Source organism: Lagenorhynchus albirostris, chromosome 7 (genome assembly GCF_949774975.1).
Source record: "Lagenorhynchus albirostris chromosome 7, mLagAlb1.1, whole genome shotgun sequence".
Taxonomy (NCBI): domain Eukaryota; kingdom Metazoa; phylum Chordata; class Mammalia; order Artiodactyla; family Delphinidae; genus Lagenorhynchus; species Lagenorhynchus albirostris.
Genome location: NC_083101.1, coordinates 5,717,784 through 5,736,443, shown reverse-complemented (window position 1 = coordinate 5,736,443; position 18,660 = coordinate 5,717,784). Strand labels below are relative to the sequence as shown.

The 18,660-nt window shown below is 51.1% G+C and overlaps 1 protein-coding gene across 4 annotated transcripts in view; it reads left to right on the top strand.

Annotated features, from left to right (window-relative positions):
- ABL1 (ABL proto-oncogene 1, non-receptor tyrosine kinase) overlaps window positions 1-17,929 on the top strand; it is a 133,001-nt gene extending 115,072 nt beyond the window's left edge. For 3 of the 4 annotated variants that reach the window (XM_060154047.1, XM_060154049.1, XM_060154048.1), the window contains exons 5-11: window positions 4,738-4,822; window positions 5,476-5,653; window positions 7,471-7,655; window positions 10,050-10,202; window positions 11,396-11,485; window positions 11,830-11,994; window positions 14,221-17,929. In XM_060154047.1, the coding sequence (XP_060010030.1) occupies window positions 4,738-4,822; window positions 5,476-5,653; window positions 7,471-7,655; window positions 10,050-10,202; window positions 11,396-11,485; window positions 11,830-11,994; window positions 14,221-15,932 (2,568 nt within the window). In that variant the 3' untranslated portion in view covers window positions 15,933-17,929. Of the gene's footprint in view, window positions 1-4,737; window positions 4,823-5,475; window positions 5,654-7,470; window positions 7,656-10,049; window positions 10,203-11,395; window positions 11,486-11,726; window positions 11,995-14,220 lie in introns of those variants that run through there. The other variant, XM_060154050.1, reaches the window with a different exon arrangement.
- The last annotated feature ends 731 nt before the right edge of the window (window positions 17,930-18,660 follow it).

Genomic DNA, 18,660 nt, shown 5'->3' with positions numbered 1-18,660 from the left:
GCATCCCGCTCCAAAGCCCAGGTCTTTTTTTAAATTGTTCCTCTGGTTCTGATTTCTCACATACCATGAAAAATAAGCATAAACCACAGTTACGCATTTTAAAAATCACCTTCCCCGCCCACCCCCGTTCACTTCCCTCACAGGCTGTAGCTACGATCTGCCTCTCTCTTGAAGACTACTTGGGAAATCCTTGCAGTTCTAGCCCAAGCTTTTGTTTGTTCAGCCAGTTCTCACTGAGCCCCTCTTTGTGCAGGACCTCCTTGTCCTTGGTGTTTGGCATTGCGGACCCTCAGCGGTCAGGACCAGACTCTCCTTAACCAGCAGGGGGAGCGAAGCCCTACTTTTATCCACCACTGGGCCCTATACCTTCAGGGCAAAAGGAAGACCCGAAGAGAAGAAAAGGGAGCACTAGGTTGGCCCCTATGGATGGGAAACTGGCATTACAACAAAGGCGCCCTGACGGGGACCGGCTAGTTTGAATCTGACACTATTCAGCAGGTCGTAGGCACGTACTCTCTTTGTTAAAGGCAGGATGTGCCTAAGAGAACTGTCAAGTACAAGAAGCCCCAAGTTTCAGATGAGCTGTATAGTAAGTTTGTAAGTCAGTTTTCTTTCTTGAAACAGTTGTGCACATAATAGAATTTGGATAGGTCTACTGTTAATCTAATTGTGTTATTAAGATTGACTCATAAGCTAGCTGACAAATTTACTAAAATAGAAATGAACGCTGCTGAAAAAAGTTAAAACTTAGCATTGTACTCAATTCTTTACCTGTTTTTCCAATAGGTAATATATACAGATAGTTTCAACTACCCTTGATTTTGGCGTCTTTCCAGAAACAGTCCACATGCACGTGTCTTTCTTAACCATGTGGCAGTGCTGTAGACACGGCTGCTCTGTGCCCTCTGTCGTTTACTTAATGTGTCTTGACAGTTATTCCTTGACGGTACGTGTAAGGTGGCCTTGTTTTTGTATGGATATATTTTAATATCTCACCAGCCTTCAGTAGACGTTTGTCTTCTTTCCACTACTTTGCTGTTACAGGCAGTGCACAGGGATTCTCCTTGTTGGCACACGTGGGAGGGTGTCCTGTTAGGTCAGCTCAGAGTAGAACTGCTGGATCAAAGAGCTCGAACCAGTTTGCACTCCACCACTGGTGTGGAGGAAGGGCCTGTTTTCCCTACCCTCACCAACACAGTATGTTTTGGTTTGGGTTTTATGTTTGTTATTTTCCCCCGCAGGAAATAAGGGCTCCTGGACAGCATGAACACTGGGCCGTCGCACGCGGTGGCTCTCACTTCACGGCGGGACGGGGGCTGTGCGCTGGGGAGAGAGGCTACTGCCATGTCTCAGTCGCTTGGGCAGCGGCTTCCCTTCTGGCTGTGGAGCTGGATACGGCCGCAGTACTGGGGAACCAGAGTCATGGGGGCTCCTCTGTGAGATTGTTTCCTGTGGCCTTTTCAGTTGAGCTTCAAGTCCCCCACCTGGTTTGTGAACCATCCGCCTCCCTCGGTCTAGCTCGGAAACTGCCCCATCTCTCCAGTGTGTGGACCCTGGTCGAGCTGATAGGTGCAGGGTGGCCGTTCGCTGTGCTTGTAACCTTGCTCCCCTGGCATCGGGTAAGAACCGGAAACATGTGGAAACTGATCTATCTTAGACACGAGCCCAGCACTGCGGCCAGGGGTCCCTGCTGAGAGGAGGCATGGAGAGCTCTAAAAGCTGTGCCACGGCAGCGGGGCGCTGAGCTGTGTTTAAAAGTAGTGTTCTTTGTTATGCTGTAGAATTCCTACTCTTGGGGATGAGACCAGTGAGCAAAAAGGGCGAAGCTGGTTAGAAAACACCTGTGAGATGTTGAGTCTGGAAGAATGTGTCTTTGAGAAAGACCAAAAAGCCAGAGTTAATTAAAGAACCAGCCTGTCTTCCATACAAGCAATATGTTTAGTCTGCTTCTCAGGAGTAGAGATCAACTGTGTTAATAATAAGAAAAGTGAGTCCCACTGAGTGGGTGCTGACCGTGTTCCGGGCCCTGCACTCAGCACTCTTTGTGCGCGAGGCAGATACCGCTGTTCTCTCCATTTGGTAGATGAGAAAACAAGTTCGCAGGTAATCTGTTATCTATTATGTAGGCAACTTACCATGGCTTCGCAGCAGCAGAGCTTGGTCGGTATAACTCACAATCATCCTCTTAACCTCTGTACCAGCCAAAGCACTGGTCCACATCTGGCCAGGCCAGTCAGTCCTCATGAAGAGAGGGCAGGTGACCCAACTCCCCCCTTGACAGACCAGACTGAAATTCACAGCTTTTGTTCAGAGCGTCGCCTTTGCCCGAATCATTCGGAATTACTTCTATTTCACCATGTAAGTGGAAGAATCCTCTTCAAAAAGGTGATGGAAATTTTAAAAATAAAAGTAAAGGAATATAACAGGGAGAACAGCATCAGGGATATTTCCAGTTTAACACAGCTAGACATGTAGGATGCTGTTAGTAGTTTAAATTATAAATTGAACCAGGTCTGATTCCAGCAGGGGGAGACAAGTTCACACTGATTGTCCTGGAAGAAAAAACAGGGAATTATTTATACTGTCCACACATCATGTGCGTGCGGTTCGTGTGTGTGTGTGTGTGTGTGTGTGTGTGTGTGAGAATGAAGAGAGAAAGGCAGAAGAGGGATGCCTTTGAGAGCCGTAGTGTTCCTTTTGCATGTCCATGCCTCTCAAGACCTAGAACATGGTTCTTGTAGAGAAGAGTCAGTAGCTATAAGAGCAGTGTTATATCGGAAACGAGTTCACTGTGCGAGGCTCATTGTGTGGTGCCTCAAATGTGGAAAGCTTCATTTGAGAGCTACTCTTTGAACATACTGTTGGCTGAGCAAGGTTCTTAAAGGCCCTGGTCCTTCCATGAGCAGCATTGAATCCTCTAGTTCCGGCAGGCACTTGGCTCTCCAGCCGTTGACAGTAGCCGGCGTGTCACCCTGGTGGGTCAGAGCACTGAACGCCAGAAACGGTGTGGTCTGCTGAGCATGTTCAGGGGCAGGCAGGTCTCCAAAGAAGTAAACAGCCAGTGAGGTGGCGGCAGCGATGTGTTCTTTTCCCGCCCGCGCAGCTTGACACAGAGACTACCCAAGATGTTCAGTTGACATCAGGAGCAGCTCACCATTTTTAAAGAGCAATAAACTGTGTCTGAGCTTCAGTCCCGTCGAGCCCTAAGCTAAGCGATAGCGGGCTGACACATCTCCTCACTGGTCACGCTTCGCTTGTAAACACGCTTGACCAAAACAAGACAGCACTAAGTACAGGGTGACCCGTCCTCTGGAAGCCTTCCCCACGTGCCAGGGTAGGAACTGACTAGCCGCGGTGAGTAGGACACTTCAGCGCTTTGTTTCCCGAAGGGGCAGGTACAGTGGAAATACAGCTCCACTTTAAGGTACAGCTGATAAAGCTTCTCTTGGGGAACCTAGTTTCCAAGTAGCTCTCTCCCTGTCTCCCGTGCAGGCCTGCTCTTCAGACACACTCAGACTCCATGTTGAAACGTGGAGGCTGGGGTCCTGCCTCCCTTGCTGGTTTTTTATAGCAACAGACTGTGTCATGTATCACCCACCTGCTTCTTGCTTTGATGGTCAGTTGAGAGGACAGCGGGTTCTTTAAGTCAAAAAGAGGTTTACCCGACGTAAACCCACAGCCAGGCTCCTGAAAACAGAGCCGACAACAGCACTCCAGACTGATACGTGAGGAAATGCAGAAACATTATCGCCTTTGCTCTGGGCATTTGCTGATATCTTTGTCTCCCCTTGGCATTTAAATACTGTGAACTTGCCTAAAACGTGATGTGTACTGATGATACTTGTGAAGCCATTGTTAGGGGAGCTGCTGGTGAAGATTACTTTAGAATCTGTGAGTAATTGACCTGACAGGCAGTGGTGATTGCTTCATTGAGAGCCCCATGAGACCGCATTCTTAAGAAGTTGAACATCCTCTCTTTCTGCCATATCTTGAGGCATCGTTCTTCAGTAGTGCTATACATCTTTTTGTGTCATCAAGGTCTCTTCTCTTTTTTTTTTTTTTTTTTTGCGGTACACGGGCCTCTCACTGTTGTGGCCTCTCCCGCTGTGGAGCACAGGCTCTGGACGCGCAGGCTCAGCGGCCATGGCTCACGGGCTCACCCACTCCGTGGCATGTGGGATCTTCCTGGACCGGGACACGAACCCGCGTCCCCTGCATCGGCAGGCGGACTCTCAACCACTGCGCCACCAGGGAAGCCCCAAAGTCTCTTCTCTTAAATCAAGTACATTTCGGATTCTTCAAGTGATTTTCCTTTTTTTATATATTAAGCATTTTGGGAGGCCTTGGAAGCCAGCTGTTCCTTAGGGAAGGGGCACCAAATTTGTGGTATTTGCCTGTACACATCTCCCTTGCTCCCCACAAACTCCACGGGTGATGGAAACAAGTATAGTCTGCATAGAGCCACCAGGGCAAGTCACCAGCATGTACAGCCAGCCTTGACGTGGTGCTCAGGGTGAGAGTTCCAAAGCTCAGCACCAAAGTGGAAAATTCTTTGTGCCGTTGGGGGTGATGATCGGGCCACCTTGGAACCTGTCCAGAGCGATGTCGTGGTTGAGACTGGTGGGCCGGGATGATCGTTCGTGGAAGCTCCTGTCTGTATTAACCATTCAGGTCGTACTTCCCCACTTCAGCACTTTCCTTGCTGAGATAATGTCATCACTTCTTTTCTTCCTGCAGGAGGATACCATGGAGGTGGAAGAGTTCTTGAAAGAGGCCGCAGTAATGAAAGAGATCAAGCACCCCAATTTAGTACAGTTACTCGGTGAGTGCGTGGAGCTCTGGAGAGAGGGCCTCTTAATTAAACCCTCTGGGGTGACACGGGTGCTGTTAGAGGAGAGGTGGGTGGCTCACCGCATTGAGGTTTCTGATTTGTACATCTGTCCCCCACCAGCATCCAGCCCTTGGTAAAAGGAGGCCTGTGTGGGAGGGGGGCATGTGTGTGTCCGTCCGTGTGCCCACGCGAGCGACGGAGAACATTATTACTTTAAATTGATACCCAAAGCGGTCAAATGCAAATTGGCATCTGAAACCTAAGAATTTCAAGAGTTCCTTCACGGAAGTGATTCCGTATGTAGACATATCCGATTGCCGGGGGGCGGTGGGGTGGGCGGTGGGTGTTAAACTAACAGTGATTGAGTTTGTCTGATGTGGCCCGGCCTTTGTTTATGAACTCAGTGGCAGCCTCTTCCTGTTGAAGTTCATTGGCTTGAGAGGAAGGGAAGAGTGGGGCCACGTCCCTCCCACAGGAATATAATCTCAACCCACCAGTGCATGGAACCATCTTAGAACTTGGGCCCAGGACGCAGGGGCAGAGTCCGAATCCGTTTCGGAAGCCTAGTTCTTCAGGGCTCGTCTTCTGTGATATGTGTTCAGTCGGGAGCAGGGCAGCACACTGAAGCCTTGTCTTGTTGGCAGGGGTCTGCACCCGGGAGCCCCCGTTCTATATAATCACTGAGTTCATGACCTATGGGAACCTGCTGGATTACCTGAGGGAGTGTAACCGGCAAGAGGTGAACGCCGTGGTGCTGCTGTACATGGCCACTCAGATCTCGTCGGCCATGGAGTACCTGGAGAAGAAGAACTTCATCCACAGGTAGGAGCCCGGCCAAGCTGCCCCCGCCGCGGGCCTGCGGGGCGCACGTGGGGCACGGGCATCCTTCGACACAAAGCCCCAGCCCGCGAGGTCTTCTGGCTCAGCCTCTCTCTTCAGTGCTGGCAGTTCATCGGACCTTGGAGCAAAGGCAGACGCCAGGTTCCTGACGCCGCCGGCTTCGGGCGTGCATCCGGGACTAAATTCAGCCCGGCCTGGCCCCTGGACCGCCAGAGCGCTTCATCCCCAGCCTGAGAAGTATTGAATATTTCACTTCGGAACCATTTTGGGCTAAGAGGAATATTGAATGAAGTTTATAAAAGGCGCCCCTTCTAATCATCACGGCTGCCTCTGGAATAGAGCGCTCATTGCTCCTCCAGGGCCGGGGTTCATCAGTTATGACCTCTTCCTGGGAGCCGTTGGCATTGCTTTTACACAAGCGCTCAGTAACAGCCGTGCGTGGGTTTTGTTTCTGTGCTGCGTGGTTTTCCTTCTCTTCATTATTATCATTTCATTCTCCGCTTAACTTGCTGTCATCTGGTTCAGGGACGTTTCCACTACTGTCAGAATTGTGTATCCGTAGTTCTGAATTAAGCGTCTTTGCTGCTTTAAAGCCTGGAGTGTTTTGACCTTCAAGTGTGCCACAATTATCTTGGTCTTTGCATTCTTTGCTGGTGGAAATGGCGTCCTAGCAAAGTGACGGCCTCTGCAGGACAGAGCCTGATGGGCTTTGCCGGAGTCTTTTACACAAGACGTTCTCCCGCCACCGTGGTGACCTTTCCTACCCAATTAACTCAAGTATGAAACCTGTACATGAGACTTCCTAGTGAGGAGTGAGGGTAGCATGTGTGAAATGCTGGCGGTTCCTCGTAAGACGGATTTTCTCTGCTCCACGAGAGCCTCCTTCAGATGCTCCTGTCACTCAAGAAAGTGAACTCTCTGAGGCTGCAGACTGAGATTTCTTGACTCCTGGTTTGCCTTGCACGGCTAGGTTCGTTCTCTCTTCATTCAAGCAAACTTAAAGTGCTTTACCAAAATCCTATTAGGCCCAACTCTCCTGTATTTCCTTCCCCTCTGATCGCTGATGATCAGGCTATCTTACGCCGCCATCGCGTTAAGCTGGTGCATCTTCTCATCCCTCATTCCAGTTTGCCTTGCGATTTCATGGTTAATGTCCGTGAACCAAAGATTAGACTCCTACTTCCCAGGGAGAGTCAGGAGGCGAGAGGACACTGATTACACAGGGGAGAATTTATAGGACACATTTGGATAAGCATCAGGAAGAAATAGGACAGTGGGAAATAACATTTGGGTAAAGGATGGCGTGGGCTTTTTTAAAATTTTGTCCTATCAAGTCTGAATAGGACAAACGAGGCTCAGTCTGATTTAAGTTTCTCGAGATCGAGGCCTGGCCTATGCGTTTGTGCCCCGTGCCTGGCACGGAGCAATAATAACTGAACAGACGCTTAGATGACACTGTTCTCCAGGCATCATTCGAAGTGCTTTACCTATTAATTCACTACCACCCACAGCCACCCTAAGAAGTAAATGCTGTCATTATCGCCTTCATTTTATGGCTGGCGTAACTGAATCCGAGGGTGATTAACTTGCTCCAGGTCATGGGGCCAGGGAGGCTGCTCCCTGTGCCACCCTCTGCACGTGGGAGCGCGGTGGGTGCTGAGGGACGGGCGCTGCTCCCCAGGGGGCCCGGACTCCATTTTCCCATTGTCGGTATTGCACCTTTATAGACAACGGTGGTGGACTTGTGAAGCTGGAAAGCTAGCCGGAAACTCTCACAGATTAACTTTTTCCTTTCCCAGAGATCTTGCTGCCCGAAACTGCCTGGTAGGGGAAAACCACTTGGTGAAGGTGGCTGATTTCGGCCTGAGCAGGTTAATGACAGGGGACACCTACACAGCCCACGCCGGGGCCAAGTTCCCGATCAAGTGGACGGCACCCGAAAGCCTGGCCTACAACAAGTTCTCCATCAAGTCGGATGTCTGGGGTAAGGGCTGCTGCTCCGGTTTCGCCCTCGCCCGTGCAGGGTGGGGCTGTTTCCCTGTTTTTCTTTCTCTCCTTGCTTTTTCACTTCCTCTTTCTTGCTCTTTCATTTCTTTTTCACTACTTAATTCTCTTCCTTACTTCTTTTTCATTTTAAAGTCTTTTCTCCCTTGTTTTCTGTCCAAAATGAAGTAAAAGTGAGCTTTTTTCTTCCAAAATAATTCAGATTAGCTTTTTTCCCCACTCACCCTCTTTATGTCTTCACTCTTAGTTTGCTGCCTAGGTTTGCAGGGGCAGCCGGCCCACCCTGCAGGCACCCAGAGTCTTCCTCTGTGGAGAGAATTCTGTATAGTTTGGTTTGGGATTCAAGTAGAATATTACCCTCTGAAGCCTCGTGTGACAGTATTTTATTTTTACTTTTTTGAAAAGAACTTTTTATTGTGCCAATTGTAAGCATACACTAAAGAAGACAGAGTTACCTAATGCGCCCCAGGCACCCATCACCCAGCTTTGCTGTCATCGCCTTGTGGTGCCTCTCATCCTGTACACCTGCCCACCACCCCCGACCCTTGTTATTTCAAAGCAGATCCCAGACAGCATAATATCTTGTCCATGAATATTTCATATAAGTCTCTTAAAGATGACGTTTTTATTTGTATAACCACAAGTTGAGATTCATTTCTGAATATTATCAAATATCTAGTCAGTGTTCAAATTTCCAATGAAATCATGAAAGTCATGCTTTTTTTCTTTTTTTAAAAAATTAATGTATTTATTTTGGCTGTGTTGGGTCTTCGTTTCTGTGCGAGGGCTTTCTCTAGCTGTGGTGAGCGGGGGCCACTCTTCATCGCGGTGTGCGGGCCTCTCACTGTCGCGGCCTCTCTTGTTGGGAGCACAGGCTCCAGATGCGTAGGCTCAGTAGTTGTGGCTCATGGGCCTAGTTGCTCTGTGGCATGTGGGATCTCCCCAGACCAGGGCTCGAACCCGTGTCCCCTGCATTGGCAGGCAGATTCTCAACTGCTGTGCCACCAGGGAAGCCCTTTTTTTTTTTTTTTTTTTAAACAGTATGTTTAAATTGGGATGGAAATAGGAATCTCACAGTGCTATTAGTCGACAGTGGCCCTTAGGTCTCCTCTGCAGTGTAAATTCCTTCTTTATCCCTCTGCATCCCTTGCTAGTTATTTGTTGAAGAAATCCCGTCATTTGTCCTTTAAAGTCTCCCACACTCTGGATTCTGCTCACCGTACCCCTGTGGTGAGATCCATCATGTTCTTCAGTCTTCACTCTCCCTAGATAATGGGTATTGGGATCGAGACAGCTTGATCACATTCGAGTTTGACTTGTTTTTCTTTTAGTAAGAGTACTTCATAGGAAGGGGTGTACATTTTCATCAGTAGGCCCATAATTCTTAGTTTTCTCTCTTTGTCTAGATCCACTGATTTATTAGGGGTTGCCAAATGATAATTCTCATTCCTTATGCATTTATTATTAGCTCAATACTAAGAAGAAACTTCTTCTCCCCTACTGTTTGGCTATAGTAGAGGTACAGTTCATACAGGAAAGATAGGATAAATGTTTGCTTCCTTGCCATTATTTACCGGTTTCCACAATAACAAATTGGTTTCTTAATACCCTCCAACGGTGACCAGGTTTTTGTTGTTTTTCTTTTGTGATATTATTATAAGCTCTTGGATTTAAATATATTTGAGTATATTATTGATTAATCCACTGCAGTTGTTTTTTAAATTGACGTTCAGATTGTCTCATCTTTGGCCAGTGGGGACTTCAAATTGTTCCTGGTCCTTTTGACAAAACCCTGTAGTCTTCTATAGCATCTCTGCTATCTGGAATGATAAAATATTCCAGGTTCATTCTCTGCCCCAGACCTGAATCACCTGTTTCTCCAAGGAGTTCTGGTTCCTAAATGGGACCTGGAATTTCAACGATTCTGTAAGATTTTAATGAAATTTTTGGAGTTGGAAGGGCCCTTAGAGATAATCTCGTGTACCCAGAAAGGAGAGGTGGCCTTTCTTAGGCACATGACTAGTTGCTCACAGAGCCATGAGTAGTCATGGCCTCCTCAATTCCAGTCCTACGTTCCTTCCACCACATCTCCCAACAAGATGGCTAGGCTCCCTAAAAGACCCTGGAGGGACTGAGCAACCCAGGCCTCTTCTCTCCTTCTGTTTTAGTCGGTGGGAGTGAGTAAACGGAAAGCCTCTTTCTGAGCTGTTCTATCCGGGGCTGTTGGTAATTAAGAGCCGGGTAGAATGTCAGCGTCTAACCTGCTTCTGAGGGTGTAACTTCTGATGTCTGCTGCACAGTTCACCAGTTTTAAATGCAGTGTAGTTAAATCTTACCCATCTCGAACGATACTGCTGTTTCTTTTTTCTTTTAGCATTTGGAGTCTTGCTTTGGGAAATTGCTACCTACGGCATGTCACCTTACCCAGGAATTGACTTGTCCCAGGTGTATGAACTCCTAGAGAAAGACTACCGCATGGAGCGCCCGGAAGGCTGCCCAGAGAAGGTCTACGAACTCATGCGAGCATGTGAGCCTTCCCCCGCCAGTTCTAGAAGTCTCTGTGGGCACTTTACATATACCCAGGGCAGGAGGATATATGTAAAGTAAAAAAAATCGAAGTATTCCATTTCCTCTCTTCATTCCCCTTCTTCAGAAGCAACTAATGTAACAGTTTGCTACCTGTTTTTTTTTTCACTTTTTCAGTATGCCTTTATTTACCCATAGTATTTTATGTGTGAGTGTTTTTTGTTTTTAATGCAAAAATGAGATTGATAGATACCAAACCTGGGTTTCTTATTAATAAATACAAATTTCTGGTATAGTAGGCAAATATTCCAGGTGACTTTTATCCACTCGTGTTTTTATATATATGTATAAAAATTTATTCCCTCAACTTTTTTTTTTTTGCACTTAGCAGTGTAACAGGCGTGTCTTTCCGTGTCCATAATTCAGAGCTTGTGCTCTTTCTTTCTCTCGCTCTCTCTCCCACTTTCTCGCCCCGTGTCTTTCCTTATGTAGCTGCCTGGCATCTATTACATGATTTATTCATTCATCCAGTCCTCTTTTGATGGACATTTGTTTGTCTTTTGCCGTTATGAACAAGACAGGAACCAGCGCCCTCACACATACATACCCCTGTGCGTTATGCTAGTACTTAGGGAAGTTGAACTGTTGGTTCAGAGCCATGTGCATTTTAGGTTTTGATAGATTTTCTCAAATTGTTTTCCCAAAGAGTTTATGTGAATTTATATTCTCACCAGAAACATGTGAGAGGGACCCTACGTCCTTACCTACACTGGGCTTATCAGTCCTTAATCCTCATTTTCATCTTGGTTTAATTAGCACGTCTTTACTGATGAGGAATTCGGACTTCGATAACCATGAAGTAAGGGTGAGATAGGAAGCAGGCTACTTGGTTGAGTCATTTTCTGCATTTGCTGGAGGCAGGTTGGGAAGAATATATTTGTAAATGTAATTGTTGCTGTCAGCGTATCCCTGGGATTTTATAATCCATATTCCTGCCAGTATCGAAAGTCTTCCCAAATTCTTAATGTCTGCAACAGGGCACAATGGCATTTGTCACTTTAACTTGTCATAGCAAAAGATGGTTAGCAGGATTGGAATGCTGCTTTAATTTCCAGACTTTTCCTTGAGAATTTCTCATCCCCTGCTTGTTAGCAAGGCCTCATGGGTAGTCTGACTTGGTTCTCATCTGTCCAGGTTGGCAGTGGAATCCCTCTGACCGGCCCTCCTTCGCTGAAATCCACCAAGCCTTTGAAACAATGTTCCAGGAATCCAGCATATCAGATGGTAAAGTGCTGGTCCGTAGGGTGCCTGCAGTGGGGAGAGAGGTTGGGATGGGAGGGACGGCCGTGTGGGACCCAGCCCAGTCCTTCAGTCCACTTCCTGCTAGAGTGCGTGGGCCAGCAGCTTACCTGAGACCAGAAAGCTGGGCGGGGGGTGGCCCTCTGTCTCTTGCAGCCAGGGTTCTGAAAACTACTCAAGTACTATTTCCTCAGGATGTGTATCTCTTTTCTGTAACTGTGTATAGATGACTACTCTTGTCTTAAAAAGAAAAAGAAAACCAACATACCAAAATGACGTCGTTACTGATGACTGCTGGTTTTGTTGTTGATTTTTTTGGTGGTTCTTAGAAGTGGAAAAGGAATTGGGGAAGAAAGGCATGCGAGGGGTTGCAGGTACTCTGCTGCAGGCCCCAGAGCTGCCCACCAAGACGAGAACCTCCAGGAGAGCTGCCGAACACAAAGACGCCCCCGACGTGCCCGAGACGCCCCACTCCAAGGGCCCAGGAGAGACTGGTACGTCCTCACCACCCGCACCCGCCTGAGGCCTGGGGGAGTCGACCCTCAGGGCCAGTGCAGGCAGATGGGAAGCAGCGAGTGGAAACCGCGCAGAAAGACAGGCAAACCCCGTGTTAGTGGTCCAGCTTCGAAAAGAGGAAGGTTCTCCTTTTCCTACAGCAAGCCCCTGCCCCGTCATTTAGGAGCCCTTGGCGTAGGCAGTGGTGCTTATGAAACCTACTGAGAACAAACCCACCTTTTCGTGTATCATTCGCAGCATTTGTGCTTGCTCTTGCGGCAGATACAGCAATGATAAAATATTGAACCAAACGCAGAGCAGCTCGTTGTGAAAGCCCTGATAGAAACACTCCCTGGCACCGACGGAGCCAGGAGACACCTGCGGAGAGCTGGAGAGCTGGTGTCCCCTCGTGGGCTCTTCCCTAGACTAGCGAGGGCGGTGGGAGTGGTGAAAAAGGGCTCTAAAGGTGCTATCGGGGGTCACATTAGCAAACACTGATCCAGTGCTTCCCATGTGCCGGGCTTGACTCTAAGCGAGACTGTTCTGATTTAGCAGTTCCCCCAACAAAAAAAAAAGAAAAAGAAAAGATACAGAAGCCTCGGTTCTACAGCAGACCAACTGAATGGAGGTGTCTGAGGCAGGCCCAGCATCTGGGTGATGCTCTGATGGGCCACACGCTGGGTGAATGGGAAGGGGCAGGACAAAGCCGGAATCTGTGGACCCCATGATTCCCAATTTTTTTCATCATGTACCCATATTAATTTTAAAAAGTTGAGGATGGGAGGGAGGGAGACACAAGAGGGAAGAGAGATGGGGACGTATGTATAACTGATTCACTTCGTTATAAAGCAGAAACTAACACACCATTGTAAAGCAATTATACCCCAATAAAGATGTTAAAAAAAAACAGTTGAGTGTGCAGGTCTTATACATAGGTATGTGTATGTACTACTGCACAGACATGTATACTATAAAATATAGCAAAAGTATACACTTGAAAGGTTTACATAAGAAATGAACCTAAATTCGAGTGCGTTCTTGGCGCGCCCTCAGACCGTCTAGCTCACCTAGCTCACCCCGCTTTGATGGCATGTAGACTATCCAGAATCTGGACCCCACGTCCTTCTGTTAGTGGCCCTGATTTCAGGTCGTGGAACGGTGTGGGGAGGAGAGGCTGCTATGAAAACTTGCAGCTTATAAAAGCCCACTGATAAGCAATTGTGTTCATTTATGCCCATCAGTATTCATCTGACGGGTATTTTGATACGTAATCTCATGGTGAGCCAGGAGTGTCAATTAGCTGTTAAGCCCTGAAATAGAGCTGTGCATAATTCATTAGAGTTTCACTTTCTTCACCTTCTTCCGCTGGATGAAGGTTTGGGGAGGTCCTTGGCTTCCCCTGATTCGGAAGCCCTGTGTGCCGCCTGGTGTTCTCACAAAGGCCCCCGCTACCTCAGCTTTGAGTTCCAGGGCGCTGACGGCAACCGTGCTCGCAGCCGCCCTCGGAGGGAGAGTTCTGTCATTCACTCGCGGGGAGCTTGGCAACAGCAGAAAGATTTCTTAGGAGCTATTATTCATATTTAAAGAATGACCATTTAAAAATTTTAAAAGGTCACCCATCTTGTTTCCCAAGCATAATGGCCCATTGTCGCTGCACCGTGTGGTACGTGGCCCCTTCCCTCCTGACCGTCCTCGTGGGAGCCTCAAGCGGCTGACTGGTCCGAGAGGCACAGGTTCTGACCCTGGGCTTGGCCTTGTCGTGCTTTTTACTCTCCAGATAGTGGTGTTGAGGGGACTCTGCTACTTTAAAGGAAACCAGCAAAGAGATGAGGGGACTGGGGGTGTCCCCGCTTTTTGCTGTGCTGTCTTCAAGGAGAGAGACCTAAGCTTTTCCTAATAATAATACCAACAACAGTGACAACAGTCACTGAGAAATTTCGTGCCAAGAGCTGTGGTTGCTCCACGTTCGTTACTGCATTACGTCCTCACAGCAGCGCTGTGGGTAGGTTTAATGTCCTCCGTGTTATAGATGGGAAAGCCGGGGATGAGCAGAGAGAACTAACTCGCCCCGGTGGCTGGCAGCGGGAGCGCACGCAGGCCTGTCAGAGCCCAGTGCCCGGACCCCTGGCTGCCCTGTAGGAACAGGCCGGCCGATCCAGGCGGGTTCCCCGCTCGCTCAGTCGCCTTTGGCCTGGAGTCACTAAACTCTTCCCCATGTGTTTCAGATCCTCTGGACCACGAGCCCGCCGTGTCTCCATTGCTCCCGCGAAAAGAACGCGGTCCTCAGGATGGCGGCCTAAACGAAGACGAGCGCCTCCTCCCCAAAGACAAGAAGACCAACTTGTTCAGTGCCTTGATCAAGAAGAAGAAGAAAACAGCCCCAACCCCTCCCAAACGCAGCAGCTCCTTCCGGGAGATGGACGGCCAGCCGGAGCGTAAGGGGGCCCCGGAGGAAGAAGGCCGAGACATCAGCAACGGGGCGCTGGCGCTCGCGCCCGCGGACACAGCCGAGCCAGCCAAGTCCCTGAAGCCCAGCAGCGGGGCCGGCGTCCCCAATGGAGCCTTCCGGGAGTCGGGGGGTGCAGGCTTCCGGTCTCCCCACCTGTGGAAAAAGTCCAGCACGCTGACCAGCAGCCGCTTGGCGGCCGGCGAGGAGGAGAGCGGCGGCAGCTCCAGCAAGCGCTTCCTGCGCTCCTGCTCCGCCTCCTGCGTGCCCCACGGGGCCAAAGACACCGAGTGGCGCTCGGTCACGCTGCCTCGGGATCTGCAGTCCACGGGAAGACAGTTTGACTCGTCCACGTTTGGAGGGCACAAGAGTGAGAAGCCAGCTCTGCCTCGGAAGCGGGCAAGTGAGAACAGGTCTGACCAGGTGACCAGAGGCACAGGCACTCCCCCACCCAGGCTGGTGAAGAAGACCGAGGAAGCGGCCGACGAGGTCTTCAAAGACACGGCCGAGTCCAGCCCGGGCTCCAGCCCTCCCAGCCTGACCCCAAAACTCCTCCGTAGGCAGGTTGTGGTCGCGCCTTCCTCCAGCCTTCCCCACAAGGACGAGGCTGGGAAGTCCAGTGCCTTGGGGACGCCTGCTGAGCCGGTGCCCCCCACCGGCAGGGCGGGGCCAGGTGCTTCTGGAGGGACCAGCAAGGCCCCTGCCGAGGAGTCCAGAGTGAGGAGGCACAAGGCCTCCTCCGAGTCCCCAGGGAGAGACAAGGGGAAATTGTCCAAGCTCAAACCTGCCCCGCCGCCCCCTCCTCCAGCCTCCGTGGGGAAAGCCGGGAAGGCCTCCCAGAGCCCGAGCCAGGAAGCAGCCGGGGAGATGGGTGCCAGTGGGAAAGCAAAACCCATGGCTCTGGTTGTGGATGCCGTGAACAGTGACGCTGCCAAACCCAGCCAGCTGGGAGAGGGCGTCAAAAAGCCCGCGCTCCCGTCCATGCCAAAGCCCCAGTCGTCCGCCAAGCCCGCGGGGACCCCGACCAGCCCAGCCCCTGCTCCCTCCGCGCTGCCGTCAGCATCCTCTGCCCTGGCAGGGGACCAGCCGTCCTCCACCGCCTTCATCCCTCTCATATCGACCCGCGTGTCTCTTCGGAAAACCCGCCAGCCTCCGGAGCGGATTGCCAGTGGCACCATCACCAGGGGCGTGGTCCTGGGCGGCGCCGAGGCCCTGTGCCTGGCCGTCTCCAAGAACTCTGAGCAGATGGCCAGCCACAGCGCCGTGCTGGAAGCCGGCAAAAACCTCTACACGTTCTGCGTGAGCTACGTGGACTCCATCCAGCAAATGAGGAACAAATTCGCCTTCCGCGAGGCCATCAACAAACTGGAGAACAATCTTCGGGAGCTTCAGATCTGCCCGGCGACGGCAGGGAGCGGCCCGGCGGCCACCCAGGACTTCAGCAAACTCCTCAGCTCCGTGAAAGAGATCAGTGACATCGTGCAGAGGTAGCAGAAGCCGGGCGTCGGGAGCCTGCAGCGCGTGAGGGCTCCCCCCGTGCCCGTGACGGTGGCTGAGACGGGACTGGCGAGCTGGGACCTTGGCCCAGGAGCTCTGCGCTGGGCAGGGCCGAGGCCGCCGTGGAGTGCAGCCCTACTACCTACGTCCTGGCCCCGCCGTTCTCCTGCGCTTGCCTTCTCCTCAGCCCGGGCTCCCTGAGCCATCTGTCCGAGTTCTATCTGTGGAGTTCCTGCTCTGTGGACTGCACGCCAGCGTCTTTCCCACATCGTGCTTCAAAACTGAGCTCTTGGGGGCAGGTGGGAAGGCAGATGAGCACTTCCTTTTCATCTTTCTGGAGGACCTCCCCTGGCTATGCCTTCGCCTCCATTTCACCCCAAGAACGAGTACCCTGCGTGGGAGCTGTGTCACCAAGGCCTTGGGAACGGTCGCCTCCACTCACCTTGCGCAGAGAGGTTGTGCACTCACCTTCCTCGTGCCTCCTGTGCCGAAGACACGTTTGCAGAACTGCATCTTGGGAAGTGCTACCAGCTGGCCACCCTCCCCTCCACTGCTGCCGCGGGCTGGTGCCCTCACCATTTCCTCACGTGAAGGACAGCTCTTGATTTGGGGGGTAAAACAGGGTGCTAAAACCAACCAGCCTCCGGGTCCCGGGACAGGTGGGGAAGCCGAGGAGGCCCGTGATGTGGGAGAGGCCCCTTGTCACCCACTCTCTCCGTGTCCTTAGAGCCCAGTTCCCGGCTCTCTTGTGACATGCACTGCTAATCCTGGATAGAAAGCTTGAGTCTTAAGGGTAGCAGGGTCGCTGGTCAGCGTAGGGGGGCTCCAGAGGCGGGAGGGGTGGCGGTGGGTGAGCAGCTGCTGCTGAGATAGCCCAGGGCTGGGCCGGTCTGCGGTGAGCGCAGGGTTACCTTCCTTCCGAATCTCCAGGTGCCCTGGAGAGGCGCTTGGTCTCGCTTTCCGATTGACCTCTTTCCACTCTGTTGTCCTCCTCTAAGGCAAAGTAGATGCTTGCAGGGCTCTTTCCCTGGTGACAAGCCAGTCTTCAGCTTTCTGGAGTTCTTGAAGCCTTTCAGAACTCGGCCCTCAGCACAGCTGCCTCCGATCCAGAAGGAGCTGCCATTGGGCGCCAGTGCACGCAGAGGAGGAAAGGGACTGGAGCACCGAAGCCCAGCCAGCGCTGGCTGCACCCTGACGGGCACATGTCTTATTTAATTACCACGAGCAACACTTAACCTAATGTTTCGGTTGGGCTTATCAGGGATGAAGAAAATCACAAACAAATGAACCCCCAGAAAGGGTCTCAGAGAGCAGCGTAATCTCCCCCAGGCTGTCCAGGACCAGGCTGGTAGGGCAGGAGGAGCCCAGTGTCCTTGACCTTGACCTAGAGCGGCTGCTGAAGAGCAGGCCGACGGGCACCTGTCTGGGCCTCGGCGCGCTCAGGAGCGCCCCCTGGAGAAACCAGGAGGAAACCACCTTCCGCTCCCCAGGGCTCCTAGGGCCCGTGACCTGCACAGGCCCAATTTTTACGCTCATCACCTAAATTTGTATTTTATTTCTCTGGTAGAGGTGGTGTCCTCTGAGTCGTTTTACGCTGTTTTCACAGCACGTCACCTCTTTGCCCCCCAGACTGCTGTGCTACACAGACCGAGGGAGGCGCCAGGGCACCGCCAGTGGCCTTGCAGACAAAGCAGAACAAAGCCCACCCAGGTTCCCTCCGCTGCCTGTTTCTGTGAGGTACTGGTCTCTTCCTGTTCACATGATGTGCCACTATATTTTGCATTTATACTTTGGTATTACACTCTTTTTATAGACTTGCTCTTTTATAAATGATGTGTAAATAGTTTTCCACCGTCCTCCCTTCCGGAATGCCTATGGTGTCTTTTTTTTTTTTTTTTCAGTCCAATACATTTTGTTTCTGTATGTGACTCTGTTTTTTGAATCCACGTCTCTCCTCCGTAGTATTTTTTAAATAAATGTTTACAACACTAGCACATGGGCAGGTTGCTTTGGTCTGCAGTTCCTCCCTGTTGTTCAGAGCCGTGGCGTGCGTGTGGGCAGGGAAGGAGTCAGGCTTTCCCGAAGGGGCCGGGGTCTCCGTGTTGGGTCTTACAGAATAGAGCGGTCCCGCGTCGGCCGTTTCACAAGCCTGTCCTCATCTCAGGCCCTTCCTGTGCCCTTGACACCTACCTGCCAGCAGCCTGGCTCTTGGCGGCGGCACTGAGTGGGCTGTACCACCTGTTAGGCCGTCACGGTGTCACTGAAATGGGGGAGGGAGGTCACGTCCCGGATTTCTCTCTGGCCTGAAAGGGTTAATCCCTCGCCAAGTGCATTCTTTCTCTTTACATTTGAGCTCACTTTGAGCCACTGTCATCAGTCCCCAGAGCGCCCCTCGCTTGTGTTCCACGCCCCAGGCACCTTATTTCTTTGTGTGGATGAGGAAGAAAAGGGTGTGCTGGCCCGGGCTGGGCTGTGACCTCTCCCAAGGGGACTGTCGAGGAGGGTGCTGACGAGTCCTCGTCTTGGTCTCCATTTAACGCCAGCTGGCAGCTTGTGGAAGTCGGGGGGAGTGAGTAGCACCCTCTGATAATGGTACTTATTAAGCCAGCAGCCTTGTCAGAGGATACAGATCCTGTCCACCAAAGCACGTTGAAGAACACGGTTCCGTGAAGCCTCTTCCCTGGAGACCTCGGCAGCGGGCTGTGCTGCACGTCAGGCGGCG